This window comes from Mizuhopecten yessoensis, unplaced genomic scaffold (genome assembly GCF_002113885.1).
Source record: "Mizuhopecten yessoensis strain PY_sf001 unplaced genomic scaffold, ASM211388v2 scaffold10919, whole genome shotgun sequence".
NCBI classification, from domain to species: Eukaryota; Metazoa; Mollusca; class Bivalvia; order Pectinida; family Pectinidae; genus Mizuhopecten; species Mizuhopecten yessoensis.
Window position 1 is genome coordinate 326,546 of NW_018408787.1, and position 16,490 is coordinate 343,035.

Consider the following 16,490-nt stretch of genomic DNA (forward strand, 5'->3'; position numbering starts at 1 on the left):
TGGAAGTGGTGATTGAGGTGGAAGTGGAGGTGGGGTAGGGGTGGAGATGGGGAGATGGAAGTGGGGAAGGGTAAGGGTTGTGGTGGAGGTGGGGTAGGGTGAATGTGGTGGTAGTGGTGGAGGTGGGGAAGGGTGAATGTGGTGGTAGTGGTGGAGGTGGGGAAGGGGTGGAGATGGGGAGATGGAAGTGGGGTAGGGTTAAGGTGGTGGTGGAGGTTGGGTGATATAATGGGGGGTAAGGGGAGATGGGGGTGGAAGTGGGGAGATCAAATTGGGGCTAGGGGTGGGCTGGGAATGGGGGTGGAGATTGGGTGATGAAAGTGAAGATGGAGTGGGGTGAAAGTGGGGGGTGGGGGTGGAGGTGGAGGTGATCGAATTTGGGGTAGGGGTGGAGTTTGGGTGATAGAAGTGGGGGTGGGATTATAAAAGTAGGGTAAGGGTGGGTGTATAGGTTGATTAGTAAGTGCTAATTTTTACTTGTTAGGTAATATTAGTACGTGTATACCTTTACATATCCTTCGACCATGTCAGATATATCGGTTTATCAGAGAATAATTTATCCATTATCTGTTTACCGTTTATATCAAATTTATTTGTTCTGTGATTCTTCCATAAATAAATAAATAAACCATTCTTTGCATGTTATTGTGTTTTGGTAATATATGTATATTTGTGCTCGTTTTAGTTTGAGCCCGTTGACGCTATTTGACGTGTTTTCTTTTATAGGTAATTATATAATATAAGCTCCTTGCCATTGACAGATACCTATATCGAATAGCAGAAAACTGGATACGATCTTAACACACTTCGGCGTCCACATTAATCACTCTTCCCGTTAGCGTTTTCCTCGTATAGTTTTATGTTACATAAATATAATTTTACTCAGAAGAAAACCGCACCCGGTGTGCTCGTTAGCAAGCATATTATTTGAATTAAAGTCTCTTTCTAAATGATTGTTCCGTGAGATTATAACAATAAACTTGTGTCTGTATCAATAGACACGTCATACAATAAGTGAAAGGAGTTATTTGCCATAGTGCATATGTGTTTTTAGAGAATGTTTATTTATAAGATGTGCAGTATTTGCTCGAAAACTTTTATTTAATTTTCAGTCGCAGACGAATTTTGATATACTCCACGACACTATATACTTTGTACACAAACTATCCTTTGGACAAATGATAAGGTGGGTTGTGCTTAGTCATGTGCTCTGTCCTCTCCAAATTTATATAGAAAATAAAAACTCGAGTACGCAAATATGTATTTGCCGAACTAGTCTGTTCTGGATAAGAGAACTTAAAGCAATAAATAGTATACAAATGACAAATATTGTTTTCAATATATTTATTACACACCACAGTTATAAACCATGCCGCACCTTACCTCTCACAGGTAGGTGGGTACACATCCAGACACACACACACATACACATATATACACAGGTAGCACCGTCACACACAACAGAATAATACAATGACGTCATACACCACGTGTACTGGATCATTCACATTAAGTGACTTGAAATTGAAAATAGTCAATGAGATATAGAATTTAAATGGAAGTTTGTTCTAAATGTTGAAAATTTACAATGTACAACTAATTCACAATGTAATGAACTCACGTGATCCTACATTTAAAACATTAATATGATACCAACTAGTCCAAACAAACTTCACAATCTTACAACTGGAACACTAACACAAAATAACTTAAAATGGCCACTTCTATGAAACTTTTGTGATTTTGAAGTGAATAACACAACATTTATTTGTCATTTTTGAATTTTGAGAAAATATAAACTAATAAATAAAAGAATGATAATGATATTAACTTAAATGTTAATTAAGACAGTAGGGTCGCACGCAGCACATACATCTATACATGACAAACAAAGTGTGTGGAACATTTAAAAATGAATAGCTTTCCAATCCATTTATGAGAATGACCTACACCCCCGTTCTATTTGTAACCTTTCTGCTCCCCTTAAATAGGAAGCCAAATTCAACCCAGAGTCAGAATGACGTTAAAGTTTATCTTAAAATTGAAAGTGAAAGCACTTGAAGAAGAAACAGGGGTGAATATGTAGCACGCGAAGCAATAACGATTTACAGTAGTGATATTATGGCCTCTCAGGTTAAGTACACATGTTCGTTCAGGAGTAAAACACGCCCCTTTTTTTCTCGCGTATTATTCTGATCAATATAAAAAATATTCACAACGCTAAATACATACAATTTCACATCATTAATTCTATGTTCGGACGCATATTTTATAAATATTTTATGATATGTCATGAATCACCGAAACATAATTTATAATCTCTTTCTTTCATCAAAACACCCCGTCAACGAAGTAACATCACATCCTGGTGTCACGTTTTAATAAATACACGTTATATATTGCATTACTGTTCACAGACAATAAACAAGTAATTGTAAAAGTGTAAAAAAAAAACTAGTAGATAATATATATTATGGCATAGAATGGGATTTCGACGATATAGGAATAACATATAACAGAATGTATGGGTAATAAATAAATAGTCAGCAACTGCTATGATCATTTCTAGAGTTGTTTCCTTCTTATAGCGAGATTCTAAAATACATATTACCTTTATCGAGTGTTAAATCGATCAGTTTGTATCGAGTGTAAATGAATACCAATACATGAGGGATACGAAGAAGTACCAAGGCATCGAAACGCTGAAGCAACTTCAATATAAGCCGCTGATTTAGTGATCCACTTGAATGTAAACGTCCGAAAGGGATGGTGTAGTAAATTTTGAAATTTTGACATTGCTCACCAAGTATAAAACAAACCTGGATATCAGATACTCATTCACTGTAAAACACATTGATAATTATGTTAATATTGTAAAAGTAGGCGTAATAATAACCGGATTTCCTCATCGCAAAGGTACAGCCTCATCATAAACAGGAAAAAAGATCCAGCAGGACACTAACCCTATTGAAACGCCCATTAATGTAGGAGATGCATTCTCCACACCCGGGTCGATACCGAGCGTCTCATTTAAATGTGCATCTTTGTTAACATCTTTGTTGTCATCTTTGTTGTCATCTTTGTTAACATCGTTGTTGTCATCTTTGTTGTGATCGTTGTTGTCATCTTTGTTAACATCGTTGCCGTCATCTTTGTTCACATCGTTGTCGTCATCTTTGTTAACATAGTTGTCGTCATCTTTGTTAACATCGTTGTCGCCATCTTTGTTAACATCGTTGTCGTCATCATTGTTAACATCGTTGTCGTCATCTTTGTTACCATAGTTGTTGTCATCTTTGTTAACATCGTTGGTGTCATCGTTGTCATCTTTGTTGTCATCTTTGTTAACATCGTTGTCGTCCTCTTTGTTAACATCGTTGTCGTCATCTTTGTGAACATCGTTGTCGTCATCTTTGTTAGCATCGTTGTCGTCATCTTTGTTAACATCTTTGTTGTCATCGTTGTCATCGTTGTTGTCATCTTTGTTAACATCGTTGTTGTCATCTTTGTTGTGATCGTTGTTGTCATCTTTGTTAACATCGTTGACGTCATCTTTGTTAACATCGTTGTTGTAATCTTTGTTAACATCGTTGTCGTCATCGTTGTCATCGTTGTTGTCCTCTTTGTTAACATCGTTGTTGTAATCTTTGTTAACATCGTTGTTGTCATCATTGTTAACATCGTTGTCGTCATCTTTGTCATCGTTGTTGTCATCTTTGTTAACATCTTTGTTGTCATCGTTGTCATCGTTGTTGTCATCTTTGTTGACATCGTTGTTGTCATCTTTGTTAACATCTTTGTTGTCATCGTTGTCATCGTTGTTGTCATCTTTGTTAACATCGTTGACGTCATCTTTGTTAACATCGTTGTTGTAATCTTTGTTAACATCGTTGTTGTCATCTTTGTTATCGTTGTTGTCATCTTTGTTAACATCTTTGTTGTCATCTTTGTTAACATCGTTGTCGTCATCTTTGTTAACATCGTTGTCGTCATCTTTGTTGTCATCGGGACTCAGTTATCAAACGCTGTGAGCTTAATGACGAAGATAATATTTCCTTCCTTGCTAATTTTTAAGATTACCGAAAATAAATAAATAAGATATGTATTGGGATCCGAAATAATTTCTTTGGAGTAATACACAGAAAAAAATCTTCATATAAATGTAGACGACTTTAAAGAATGAATAATGTAATTTTACTTTAAAAGACAATTATGTCATTAGTCTATGGGAAACAGTTCTTTTCCTCATAGGTGACAATAAGGCTTAACGAGACAATGGGCGTGTAGCATAGCAACATAGTAATTAAATGTTCAATGATTCATAACATACCAGTGGCTATTTATCCTTTTATACCAGAACACTGAATGCTATGGCGGCGTTATAAACAAACGTCAATAGCTATTGCATATGTATGAGGTCTTCACGGATATAATAACCATATTCTAGCCACATCAGTGTTTATCCGAGTTTCGTACGGCACTGTGAGATACGAACTACTAAAATCAAGAAACTATGTCCATTCGAAATTTGATGAGACATTTGGGACGTTAGGTTTCTGGAGTTACTTGTTCTTTTTGAACATCAGAATATTTTGGCGGAATAGGACCTACAATGACCATTGCGTCATTGTACGCGGGCGGAGGCGTTCTCTGGCTACCACTGTTTAATAAGATAATATCCTCGATTGACAAATGCATGCCAGGAAATCGTTGCAGATTTGTCAACCGACTTCCGGTATCTGTTGGTAAGACACTTCCTGTTGATATTTGGTAAATACCAGTTTGTGTAGAATCATCATGTGAGAATCCCTCATTCACGTGGGATAAATCTACGGAAGAAGAGTTAGTTGTCTCACTTTGTAGCAAAGCATCCCTGCCCGTTCCCGTAGGAAAACTTTGTCCGTTACTAAACAAAGATTCGTACGTAGGGGGCGATGTGAAAGTGGTCGGGTCTACAGGCTCAGATCTCAGGTTACTAAAGTGATCACGTGCTGCCTGACTTCTTGCACGAAGCGCTCTCTTTACTCGGACTTGACGTATACATTGAAGAACGACGACACAGAGAAGGGGGATAAGTACAGATAACCCAGCCGCTAGTGCCACGAGTCCGTAATCGGCAGATCTTTCCTCTTTGTCATCTGTATCTGTGTAAAAATATTGATATGGATCATACATGTTATACATGAATAACAAAGAAGCCTTAGCTTACCTACATAGCATGGGTAGGACAATTCAAATTGGTATATGTATCGTGGTATCTAGCTGTCTCTTACTGAATGGGTGCAGAATTATTTCAAACCCAGCAAAAAATATTAAACAAATTGTAGAACGTTTCTGGAAATCAATATTTACCTGTGTATGGACAGAAGAAGCGGACCTCATAGTCGTGGCAGCGCCTGTTATTGGCATTGTAGTTATAGCACACCAGTCCATCCTTCGTGCAAGGTTCGGACAGATAATCAGGGGCGATAACCCCTGCATTCCTTTCTGTAAATGATTCGTCCGATCCAACGACACGGCATTCAGCCAATTCGGGTTTTTCTGTTCCACATACCGTGTAGCCATGCTGTACAGACAGACAAAAACAATAAGCAAAATCATATAAATTGTAAAAAGCTTGGTATAATCCTGATATGCATGGTAATTTACACACAAGCAGACCACTAAATAACATAGATTTGGGAGTAGAATAAACATTAGCACTAAGCCCCCTTTTCTTTCTCTCTGAAATCCTATGTACGTTTAATAAGATTCTGTTTGAACTAAATGACATATAATCGGACGCACAGGGTAAGATCTTGTACGGTTCGGGCGTGTTGTTGGACACAGACTTATAAAACAGTCTGAAAGGCGAGGTGATGTAATGTTGGAGGTGAACGAGCTAGTCAAGTCTTGGGGCTGTACTGATCATATATGTATACATATGTATCTTTCTCTTAACAGGTCTCAATTACGTCCTAAATATATGGTTCACGATCACACCTGTGTACAAAGTCGTTGCATTGCAGACTACACAGTTGAGATACACAAACAATACAATAGGGTTCAGGTTTGATACCTCTTCCACACTTCTGAATAGGTAGGTTATATACAGATCAGGACAGTCAGCAACACACCAACAATATACTAGGGTTCAGGTTTGATAACCTTCCACACTTCTGAATAGGTAGGTTATATACAGATCAGGACAGTCAGCAACACACCAACAATACGTGAAATGTATCGTAATCAATATTTCTCGTACATATGTATGTATAAATCACCAGAAGTGAACATAGACCTTGTTGTGTACATAAATATAGCTTATAGACCTATAATTCATTGGTATTATGGACTTATTTATCGATCTTTACAAAGGCTATGGCGAGTAAGTAACGCAAGCCAAAATTGGAAAATATTAAGATTATATTGACTGATTTACTGAAGTTATCATCCTCATAGTGTTCCTGCATTGAGATAGTATCTTAAAGTTATGTATGTATCTGAGAAGATCTGGTGACTATAACCATGACAACAACATCTGCTTTTACATGTACTCACGTTTTTTATTGTAGTCCAGCTTTGGTCATCCCCGATATCATCCGGAAGTCGGTTATACCAAATAGTCCATGAGCCACCTAAACAGTCAAAATCATGAGGTCATGTAGTATAAAATCATATCACCATATCACACAATGCTAAACAATTGTAATGCAAGCCTAAGGTCTCCAATCGATAATATGTTACTTGAGAGTTTCCACAACTTTGATATGCTTTATACAAGTGGTCCCAGACTAAGTTCTACATTTGTATCTAGACCGGTCAGCTTAATGACACCAGGAAACAAAATCAGAATCCATGGCATTTTTATAATCATTGAAACTGAAAATGGAACGGCTATGTCCTGGGAAGTATTATTCGGGTATCGGGTGACTAATGGGTATTGGTAAGAGAAAGGTTAGTGTTTCGAGTATTAGATGACTTTTGGGTAAGAGTAAATAAAGAATTGTCTTTCGGGTATATGATGACTTTTGGGTTTTGGGGATATTGGATGGGTATATATGGTAAGGTGGTAATGGTGACGTTAGGAAATAGGGTATGCTGTGGTTGTCTTTCGGGTAAATTATGTATTTTAGATAAAGGGCTATTTGCAGTAGAGTTAATGTTCTGACACGATGCATTCATGTCTGTCATTGCCTTAAAAATTCATCGACTCATTATTGCGAAATATTCTGTTTTGGTATGTTCTAGATATTCACCATCATGTGAAACCTTGGGTACATTTTACGTAGGACCATAAAAACCTGTATTTATACAAGGCATTCTTATACACACTGGATAGTCACGTTATCACGACACAGCACAGACGAAAGGTTACAAAACACAGATCCGTGTGGAAAGGGGGGTGTCGTTTCAGGAAGTGACCCGGGGCAAATAGATTTTAACTCTTATTACGGGTAGTTGTGGTGTCTAGTGCAGAACCTACACGGATGGTTACCTATGTACCTATATATAGCATTTCATTGTTGAGTTGTTCACGGACACAGACATTGTTGACAACAGACAATAAAGAGATTGATTTTTACCACGTCGACATGGTATAAGACAGCTATCACTATGGAGCTTGCACTTATAAGCATGCCTAGGCTGTAACTATACTTGTAAATGCGTGCACTATCTTCCCAGTTTAACAATTATAGTTATTATATAGCAATCGCTTTTCAACAATAGATTGAATTAATTATTTCAGTCAAGCGTTAAGATTGTCATGAATTTGTTTTCAGGATTACATTTATTTATTCATTTCTCTTGCATCACTATATATTTTACTCGTTAGTTTATTTAATCCTTATTATTTTTACAAAATTATTATAAATAGCACCCTATCTATATATTCAACACAATCAGGAGAGTATGACAATGGCTTTACTCAAATCGGTGGGTGGATGATTCTCCCGTATATGTGCGCGCGCGTGTGTGTGTGTGTGCTGGATGTTGAATTATTTAAATGGCATGTTTATTATGCCATACAATTAGAAAACTACAGTAAAAAGAAACTATACTATATTAATGATTACCCTAACTATAGTATATACAATCTGGAAAGGTCGAGTTGGGAAACAATGGTAAGTTTTCTTGCTCAAAGTCATTGACGATGAAGAACGAGAGCCTCACCAAGACTCTCCACTAGTTTGGAGCTTGCTTTAGCCTCTCACATACTGAGACTGACACTTCAAAAGTCATACAATTAATCGCAATCTGCGGGACTCGAATCGACAACACTACGGTCAGTCGGTCTATCATTTTTGTTGTGAACAGAGAACACGTATACTTCTGTAATTGATGTTTCACCAATAGTTTGTAAGTTACGTATACAGGAAAGCCTAAAAGGGGGATAGGGGCAGATAATTGAATTTATTTGTTTACCTTTGAATTAATTAACGTGCCGTAATTCCATAGTAAACACGTCTACATGAGGACAGTATATACATATGACATTCATTGGCAGGTGACAGTGTGGAATGATTCACTTGCTTGTATGTCAGTCCTCCTCATTTTCCCCGATCAGCGATAGACATGGATGATCACTGGGTTGTAACAATGACGTAAGCCAAGCGACAGCTGTGACGGTGTTGCAGTACGTTCTGATATGTAACTGTTAATTATCACCTGATCAAAATCCAGCTGCTATAGGTATTAGTGTGTGAAAAGTGTCCTTTATAAAATACAAAATTACTACGTTTATTGTATAAAGTGGACTCACTTAACCATATTAGTATGGTTATAGCACAAACGGTAATCTGTAATATAGTTATACTGTGTGTGTGGTTATAGTACTAACGGTAATCTATAATATAGTTTTACTGTTTGTGTGGTTATAGTACTAACAGTAATCTATAATATAGTTATACTGTTTGTGTGCTTATAGTACTAACGGTAATCTATAATATAGTTATACTGTGTGTGTTGTTATAATACTAACGGTAATCTATAATATAATTTTACTGTGTGTGTGGTTATAGTACTAACAGTAATCTATAATATAGTTATACTGTGTGTGTGGTTATAATACTAACGGTAACCTATAATATAATTTTACTGTGTGTGTGGTTATAGTACTAACAGTAATCTATAATATAGTTATACTGTTTGTGTGGTTATAGTACTAACGGTAATATATGATATAGTTAAACTGTTTGTGTGCTTATAGTACTAACGGTAATATATAATATAGTTATACTGTTTGTGAGGTTTTAATATTAATAATAATCTATAATATAGTTTTATTGTGTGTGAGGTTATAGTACTAACGGTAATCTATAATATAGTTTTACTGTGTGTGTGGTTATAGTACTAACAGTAATATATAATATAGTTTTACTGTGTGTGTGGTTATAGGACTAACAGTAATCTATAATATAGTTATACTGTTTGTGTGGTTATAGTACTAACGGTGATATATAATATAGTTAAACTGTGTGTGTGGTTTTAGTACTAACGGTAATATATAATATAGTTATACTGTTTGTGTGGTTATAGTACTAACGGTAATATATAATATAGTTAAACTGTGTGTGTGGTTATAGTACTAACGGTAATATATAATATAGTTATACTGTTTGTGAGGTTTTAATATTAATAATAATCTATAATATAGTTTTATTGTGTGTGAGGTTATAATGTTAACAGTAATCTATAATATAGTAATACTGTGTGTGGTTATAGTACTAACAGTAACATATAATATAGTTATACTGTGTGTGGTTATATTACTAACAGTAATATATAATATAGTTATACTGGTTGTGAGGTTTTAATATTAATAATAATAATCTATAATATAGTTATACTGTGTGTGTGGTTATAGTACTAAGAGTAACATATAATATAGTTATACTGTTTGTGTGGTTATAGTACTAACAGTAATGTATGATATAGTTATACTGTGTGTGTGGTTATATTACTAACAGTAATCTATAATATAGTTATACTGTGTGAGTGGTTATAATTCTAACAGTAATCTATAATATAGTTATACTGTGTGGGGTTATAGAACTACCAGTAATCTATAATATAGTTATACTGTGTGTGGTTATAGTACTAACAGTAATATATACTATAGTTATACTGTGTGTGAGGTTATAATACTAACAGTAATATATAATATAGTTATACTGTGTGTGTGGTTACAGTTCTAACAGTAATCTATAATATAGTTATACTGTGTGTGTGGTTATAGTACTAACAGTAACATATAATATAGTTATACTGTGTGTGGTTATAGTACTAACAGTAATCTATAATATAGTAATACTGTGTGTGTGGTTATAGTACTAACAGTAATGTATTATATAGTTATACTGTGTGTTGTTATAGTACTAACAGTAATATATAATATAATTATACTGTGTGTGGTTACAGTTCTAACAGTAATCTATAATATAGTTATACTGTGTGTGGTTATAGTACTAACAGTAATCTATGATATAGTTATACTGTGTGTGTGGTTATAGTACTAACAGTAATCTATAATATAATTACGCTGCTAAGTTTGTTTGTATTCTATGGTATACTGTACTTACCTTTACCGTATTTTATATTTCATACCGAAAAAACATGCTTCATTAGCGGAACTGAACTATACTTTTCTGTACGGAAATGTCTAATATATGTATATACCCCGCATACTGTTGTCAACTCTAATATTCTGAGACTTGACATTTACAACATAACTTAACATTTAACACTCAACGACATATCCTTAAACGTAAAAGTGATATCCTTTTTAAAGATAAAAGGAAATAACAACTGTATTCAAGTGAAATATATATATATCTTGCTGTCACGTGTAACTCTTATTTAACGAAGTTAACATACTTGTTGAAAACATTTCACATAAATCATTATATATATCACAACTAATTTATGAAATCTTTTCTCAAGATATCGGCCGTTTTAACGCGTTGCTTTAAATAAGTTAAAATAAACGCTGTTTAAATTTAAACAAAAAATATCGAAGGGGAAATCTTACAATGAAAACAGTGAAAAGTACATTGAAAGCGAAAGTAAAGCATAATGTACAGTTATATGAAGAAAAAGCATGTAAGGAGAGAATGAGTGGTAACCGCGATTTCTGCAGATTTATAATTGTTCATGATAATTTGGCTCCTCATATATTGTGGAAATTGTTAATAAAATTTCCTCAAAACAGAGAAGCCATACGTAGTATAATGAAATTGATTGTATCTCTAAGACATTCAGAAAAACTGAATTATGTTATAAATGTGGACAAATGTATAACGATATATATACCCACATAGTTTTACAATGTGATTGTACAGAAGACTTACGAGATCAGTTATGGTGTCAAGTCATTAATGCATGTGAACTTATGTTTAGCGTATATTTACACTCTCATTCAGACTATGAATTGTTTCACCTACTGATTGGTGGCAATATAACGTATGACCTGAATACATTAGAGTTAACAGAATTTCGTATGGCATCAGTCAATCATATTTCAAAAATGCTTAATGCATACTTCGAATGAATATTCAATACTTTTGTGTATATCATTCTTAACATTATTAATTATGTATTGTTTTGTAAACTGTACTCAAATTGATTAACCTATTCCTATTATGTTAACTTATTACGGTGTGCACTAATTTTACCTTACCATCTATTTGATTTTGCATTTATTATCTAATTTATCATTGTAACTACATTATTCTGTTTGTAAAATCTTCTTAAAGGAGGAAATAAAGAGAATAACAATACACATAATTCAAAAGGACAACTTCTCTAACCAGTAACAAACAATATTATGTTTTTCAATGATTTTATGTGAATGATTTATAACATGGGTACCGTTATAGTGGTATCGTGACTGTCGTCATGTAGAACCAATATATTCGTGATTACTCACCGGAAATCAATACATATATTCAATCTGCCTGATTCACTACAGTATTCTCACAATCGACATTGAATATACAAAAGCAATATGATATATTGATAAATAGGTATAGTTACGATACAATAATGACGGGTACATTATGATAGTACAAAGCGTGTTTAATAGGAGCATGTGTGTTAAACAAAGAGGCGAAACAGACGCGGTTGTAAAAATTAACAACTGAAGCAAATTTAATGAACCGAAATGAAGATGTGAACTCACCTACTACTCCATTAACGAAAACACCGATGTAACTCCAGAGAAAAAGGTACAACGGAAAACGAAACACGCGTGTTGTTGCGGCCCCGGCCATGTTGATACTGGAGACTGACGTCACTGTATATTTACCTTATGACTGTATGTGTAGTTACCTGGATAACGTCACGGAAGTCTCGGTGGGTAATTATAATCTTAGACTCTCCCCCGCAGTCTGATTGGACGGTATAATTAGATTGGCAACATTCCAGAGGTCAGGATAGGTAAATATTGGAGCTGGTTACCTGTACAATTGTAGAGAGTTTATGGTGATCACAATCGATGTTTCTCCCTGTTTTCACCCCTTTGTTTGGGTCATTATAAATGTCGTACTATAGTTACAAGTTTCGGCCTTTGGCCAACACATCAAAGGTAGTATAGCGTGTTAACAATACGTCACGTTAGCTTTAAGTTTGCTTGTGGATATCTTAAACACATATTACCGTAACAGTCCTTATGTACCATTTAACGTTATGTGCGTACCTTTAGCTAAGGTGTATGTTATATTGGTATCCGGAACATGTATCAATTACGAAAATAAAAAGGAAAAGAACAATTTAAAAATCACGTTTTGTCAGTCAAGTCTAATGTATTATATCAACAATATTACCTAAAATGTATTCAATCGACATACATCATAGATATTATTTGTAATATGACGACGCATTAGGGCCAGCTTAAAATGTATTAAATAGACATAAAAAAACACATTAAACGTAACTGAAAAATACGTTGACCGAGACAAGTACATCTGTACCCATGATTCAAAGCACGATATGACCTGAGGGTAGCAGGACTGTTCTATATTTTGACAGGAGTGACGTATCTGTCATTGAAACGTTTCCTCGCTCTTTATATAACGAGTACGCGTCGTAATACGTAGAATATACCCTACTTCAGCTAACCGTACCAGCTAGTATGATGCTAAAAGAACGGACTAGTATAAATGTGAATTATTTTAAGTGTTATACATATACGACTAAATGGTTGACTGTGTGATGGTTAAACAGGATTAATGTGGCCTAAATAGCCTTATCAGTTTACATCTGCCGCACGTATATACCCGCGGTATATATGGATGATGACGTAGTTCATCTGCTATTTCATGTGCCCCGCGTGCACCAATTACAACCTTTTGGGAAATCCACAGCCGATCCAACCTACACTCGATCGGAGAACTAGGATCTCGTCCTGTTCTAAGAAGCTGTATCATATCTGTTATGGTACACAAAAAAATAAATTAAAAGGCCTCAGATAACACTGTTTGCTTCCTGATGATGATCTTTTTTATGGTATAATATTCAAATGTTCTCATACTGATTAAAAAATGCACACGCTGTTGATTGAACATACATTTTACATTTAACTATGATACAAACACGCTTCGAACTCGAAACGTTGATTCGTTAAAACGATAAAATAGCATAGCTAAGTACTATTCTATCAAACCTTGTGCTATAAATATGTATCACTGGTACAGATATTTAGTACACTCTGTCTATATGTTGATATTGTATTATCTATGAACACGAAACATAAATAGATAAATGGGTGTCAAACATTTTTTAGTAAATGTTGAATAGGTAATTATAAAAACTGTTGTAGAATATTTTCATATCTGTAAGAAATGATAAAATGTATTTCAATGCTATCAAATTATTGACCTTTCTATCACTGTATAACATGTCAGGTATGCACGTTTGTATGTTGGTACGTGTGTGTTTGTATAAAAATGTAAAATAGGTGTATATACTGGTATTGTGTCGTTAATGTTTGTGAAAATGAAACTAAATGTGAAAAAGTAATAAAAAAATAAAAAATATGACTAAATTTATTTGTAAATATGGAACAGGTATATATTTAAACTGTTGTAGAATATTTGCATCTCTGTTAGAAATGACAAAACTAATTTCAATGTTATCTAAGTAGTGTGCTATACGTCACTTGTTAGATGTATTATAGGTTCGTGTGTGTTAGTTTAACTATGTTAAATGTGGCAGTATGTCGGCATTGTGCTGTGTTAGTCTATGAAAATGAAAAAAAAAATAATAATAAGAAAATAAAAATAAATACGTGACCTAAATTCCTTTGTAAATATGAAACAGGTTTATATATAACATGTTGTAATTATTTCCATTTGAAATGCTGAAACTATTATCATCTCTATAGGAAACTAATTTCAATGTTATCAAAGTACTGTGCAATATATCACTTTCATAGATATACGTATGCAGGTACGTGTGTTTGTATTTATAACTGTGAACTGTGTGTATTTGCTTATATTGTGTTGTTTATGTATATCAAAATTAAGAACAAATAAACAATAATAATGAAAAATAAATAAACCGATAAATGACTTTATTATATAATACTGGCTATTTCCGTGCAATATTGCCGTTCAATAAAAACGATATAGGACACTTACAATGAACATGCATTTGAGTCTTGTCACCGTGGGAAACAGGTCATATTCCTGCACACTACAACCTCTACGTTTGTAAACAAAATGGCTGACCGAGTTACTGCTTGGATTGATAGCAAAGGCAGGGGGACTGGGAGAATAAAATTAACAAACGAGTTTAATAAATTCAATATTATATAAACATGAGTGTTAGCTTCACACAAATTCAACACCTGCATGTTCCAGTTTCATGGCGGATTCCACAGTTTATTTTCTGGTTCAGTGACCGGCGAAAACACCAAATTCACATTCACCAACAATCCTCTCCAAAAAGATGTGCTTGTGTTATAGAGAGTGACAATCCAGGGGGGAACCCAGGAATTAATTTTGGGTGTTGCCAAAATTTTAAACACAGAAAAAGACTAAAAAAAAATAGGAATTTATAATTGTCATGTCGGTTGTACATATATACTACTTTCTGGCAGCAAACAATATATACGACTTCATTATTTCTGAGATTATGACAATCATAATCTCCCTGCCGAGCAGAGCGATGCGATTTTTTTTTCTGAAGATGTAGTACTAAACTTGTTCAAGCACTGCCAAGCGTATAGAATTTATCGGACATTATTTCCATTGTCAAACAGATCGAATAAGGCATAGAATAGTTTTCTGAGTTTGCGGTATTATTCCAGGTTATATTTTATAAAATAAAGTATTTATATTTTATGATGGCCGAGCGGAGCGAGTGTTAACAAATTCTCTGGAACAATGGTAAAAATGTAGGTTTTTGGTTAAATTGTTGATGTTTGTGTCATGCTTTTCATGTGCATGTAGTTTAGGCGAGCATTTTGGCAATTAAATATTGATTTATTTTGTCATAAATATGAATTGTGATTTGACTGTTTTTCTTTTATTGTGAATTTGTATGCATGCATATTTACAAGGGAAACACCAGTTTAAAAGGATATATATATACATGCCAGGCTTTTATGCTAATATTGGTTATTATACACCTGATAACGTTATGCTAAGGTGGATGCTTTATTGCTTTTGAACTTTTTGAAATTAACATTTTTTAACAGGTATAATAAATCACTTCTGGTGATCATGTGTACATGAAACCACAGGTGAAAATACAGGTTTATCTATCCTGAAATGGACTCTACCTTTGAAATAACAATTAACAATTAGGTAGACAGTCCGTTGAGCCTTCACCACTGACCTGTTTAGAGTATATATATATAGTGGACTCCTTTTTTGTGCAACTGCACCCTTAGGCATATATGGATATTCAAACTGCTGCTTGCCATAGAAAACCATAGTTCACAGGATGGTTGATATTAGAAGAAAATCCCAAAAATGAAAAAGAGGAAAATCTTCAAAAACGTAAGGCCAGATTATTTTTGGACACAGAAAAAATTTAAACATGTGCTCTATACACGTGGTCCTTTTTCATCGTCCATCATGACATCTATATTACTTTGAATGAAATGACAAACTTCTTATTCTATCCACTTTCAATACGTTTAATAAGTTCAAGACTGTGTATCATAATGTCTATGTAGACTGTAACCATCGTCATGCGCACTATGAGCGAATCATGTCTATATATCATAATGTCTTTAGGGACTTATGAATGTAAACATTCCCATGTGCTCTCACACGTGTTCCCTTCTATCTATTAAAGCAGCAGTCTGACATGTGCGTGAACATTGCCATGTGCTCTCTACACGTATTCCCTTCTATCTATTAAAGCCGCAGTGTGACATGTACGTAAACATTGCCATGTGCTCTCTACACGTGTTCCCTTCTATCTATTAAAGCAGCAGTCTGACATGTGCGTGAACATTGCCATGTGCTCTCTACACGTGTTCCCTTCTATCTATTAAAGCA

At 34.5% G+C, this 16,490-nt stretch overlaps 2 protein-coding genes across 4 annotated transcripts; both read right to left on the reverse strand.

The window, feature by feature from the left end:
* Positions 1–1,327: 1,327 nt before the first annotated feature.
* Positions 1,328–4,298, reverse strand: LOC110463635 (protein PFC0760c-like). Its single transcript, XM_021518419.1, has 2 exons — positions 4,235–4,298; positions 1,328–3,993 (listed from the first exon to the last, which is right to left on the reverse strand). Exons 1-2 carry the CDS (start codon positions 4,296–4,298, stop codon positions 2,906–2,908), a joined length of 1,152 nt encoding a protein of 383 aa, XP_021374094.1. The 3' UTR covers positions 1,328–2,905.
* LOC110463626 lies at positions 3,712–12,478 on the reverse strand. 3 transcript variants are annotated; one of them, XM_021518408.1, is made up of 5 exons: positions 12,161–12,326; positions 6,541–6,617; positions 5,353–5,566; positions 4,830–5,144; positions 3,712–4,469 (listed from the first exon to the last, which is right to left on the reverse strand). In XM_021518408.1, exons 1-5 carry the CDS (start codon positions 12,249–12,251, stop codon positions 4,453–4,455), a joined length of 714 nt encoding a protein of 237 aa, XP_021374083.1. In that variant the 5' UTR covers positions 12,252–12,326; the 3' UTR covers positions 3,712–4,452. The 3 variants fall into 3 exon arrangements, with proteins under 3 accessions (XP_021374083.1, XP_021374081.1, XP_021374082.1); XM_021518406.1 differs by lacking the exon at positions 3,712–4,469 and having other exon boundaries at positions 4,478–5,144; positions 12,161–12,478; XM_021518407.1 differs by lacking the exon at positions 3,712–4,469 and having other exon boundaries at positions 4,478–5,144; positions 6,541–6,620; positions 12,167–12,328.
* Between the last annotated feature and the right edge of the window lie 4,012 nt (positions 12,479–16,490).

What these genes read in the sequence shown, in the direction of transcription:
- LOC110463635 (XM_021518419.1), bottom strand. Translation starts at nt 4,298, where the DNA reads ATGTTGCTATGCTACACGCCCATTGTCTCGTTAAGCCTTATTGTCACC. An exon ending in CACCTATGAGGAAAAGAACT is followed by an intron (nt 3,994 to 4,234) that starts GTTTCCCATAGA and finishes ATGACAACAAAG; the next exon opens with ATGACGACAACGATGTTAAC.
- LOC110463626 (XM_021518406.1), bottom strand. Translation starts at nt 12,251, where the DNA reads ATGGCCGGGGCCGCAACAACACGCGTGTTTCGTTTTCCGTTGTACCTT. An exon ending in TTTCGTTAATGGAGTAGTAG is followed by an intron (nt 6,618 to 12,160) that starts GTGAGTTCACAT and finishes TTGACTGTTTAG; the next exon opens with GTGGCTCATGGACTATTTGG. An exon ending in CTTCTTCTGTCCATACACAG is followed by an intron (nt 5,145 to 5,352) that starts GTAAATATTGAT and finishes ATTTTTACACAG; the next exon opens with ATACAGATGACAAAGAGGAA.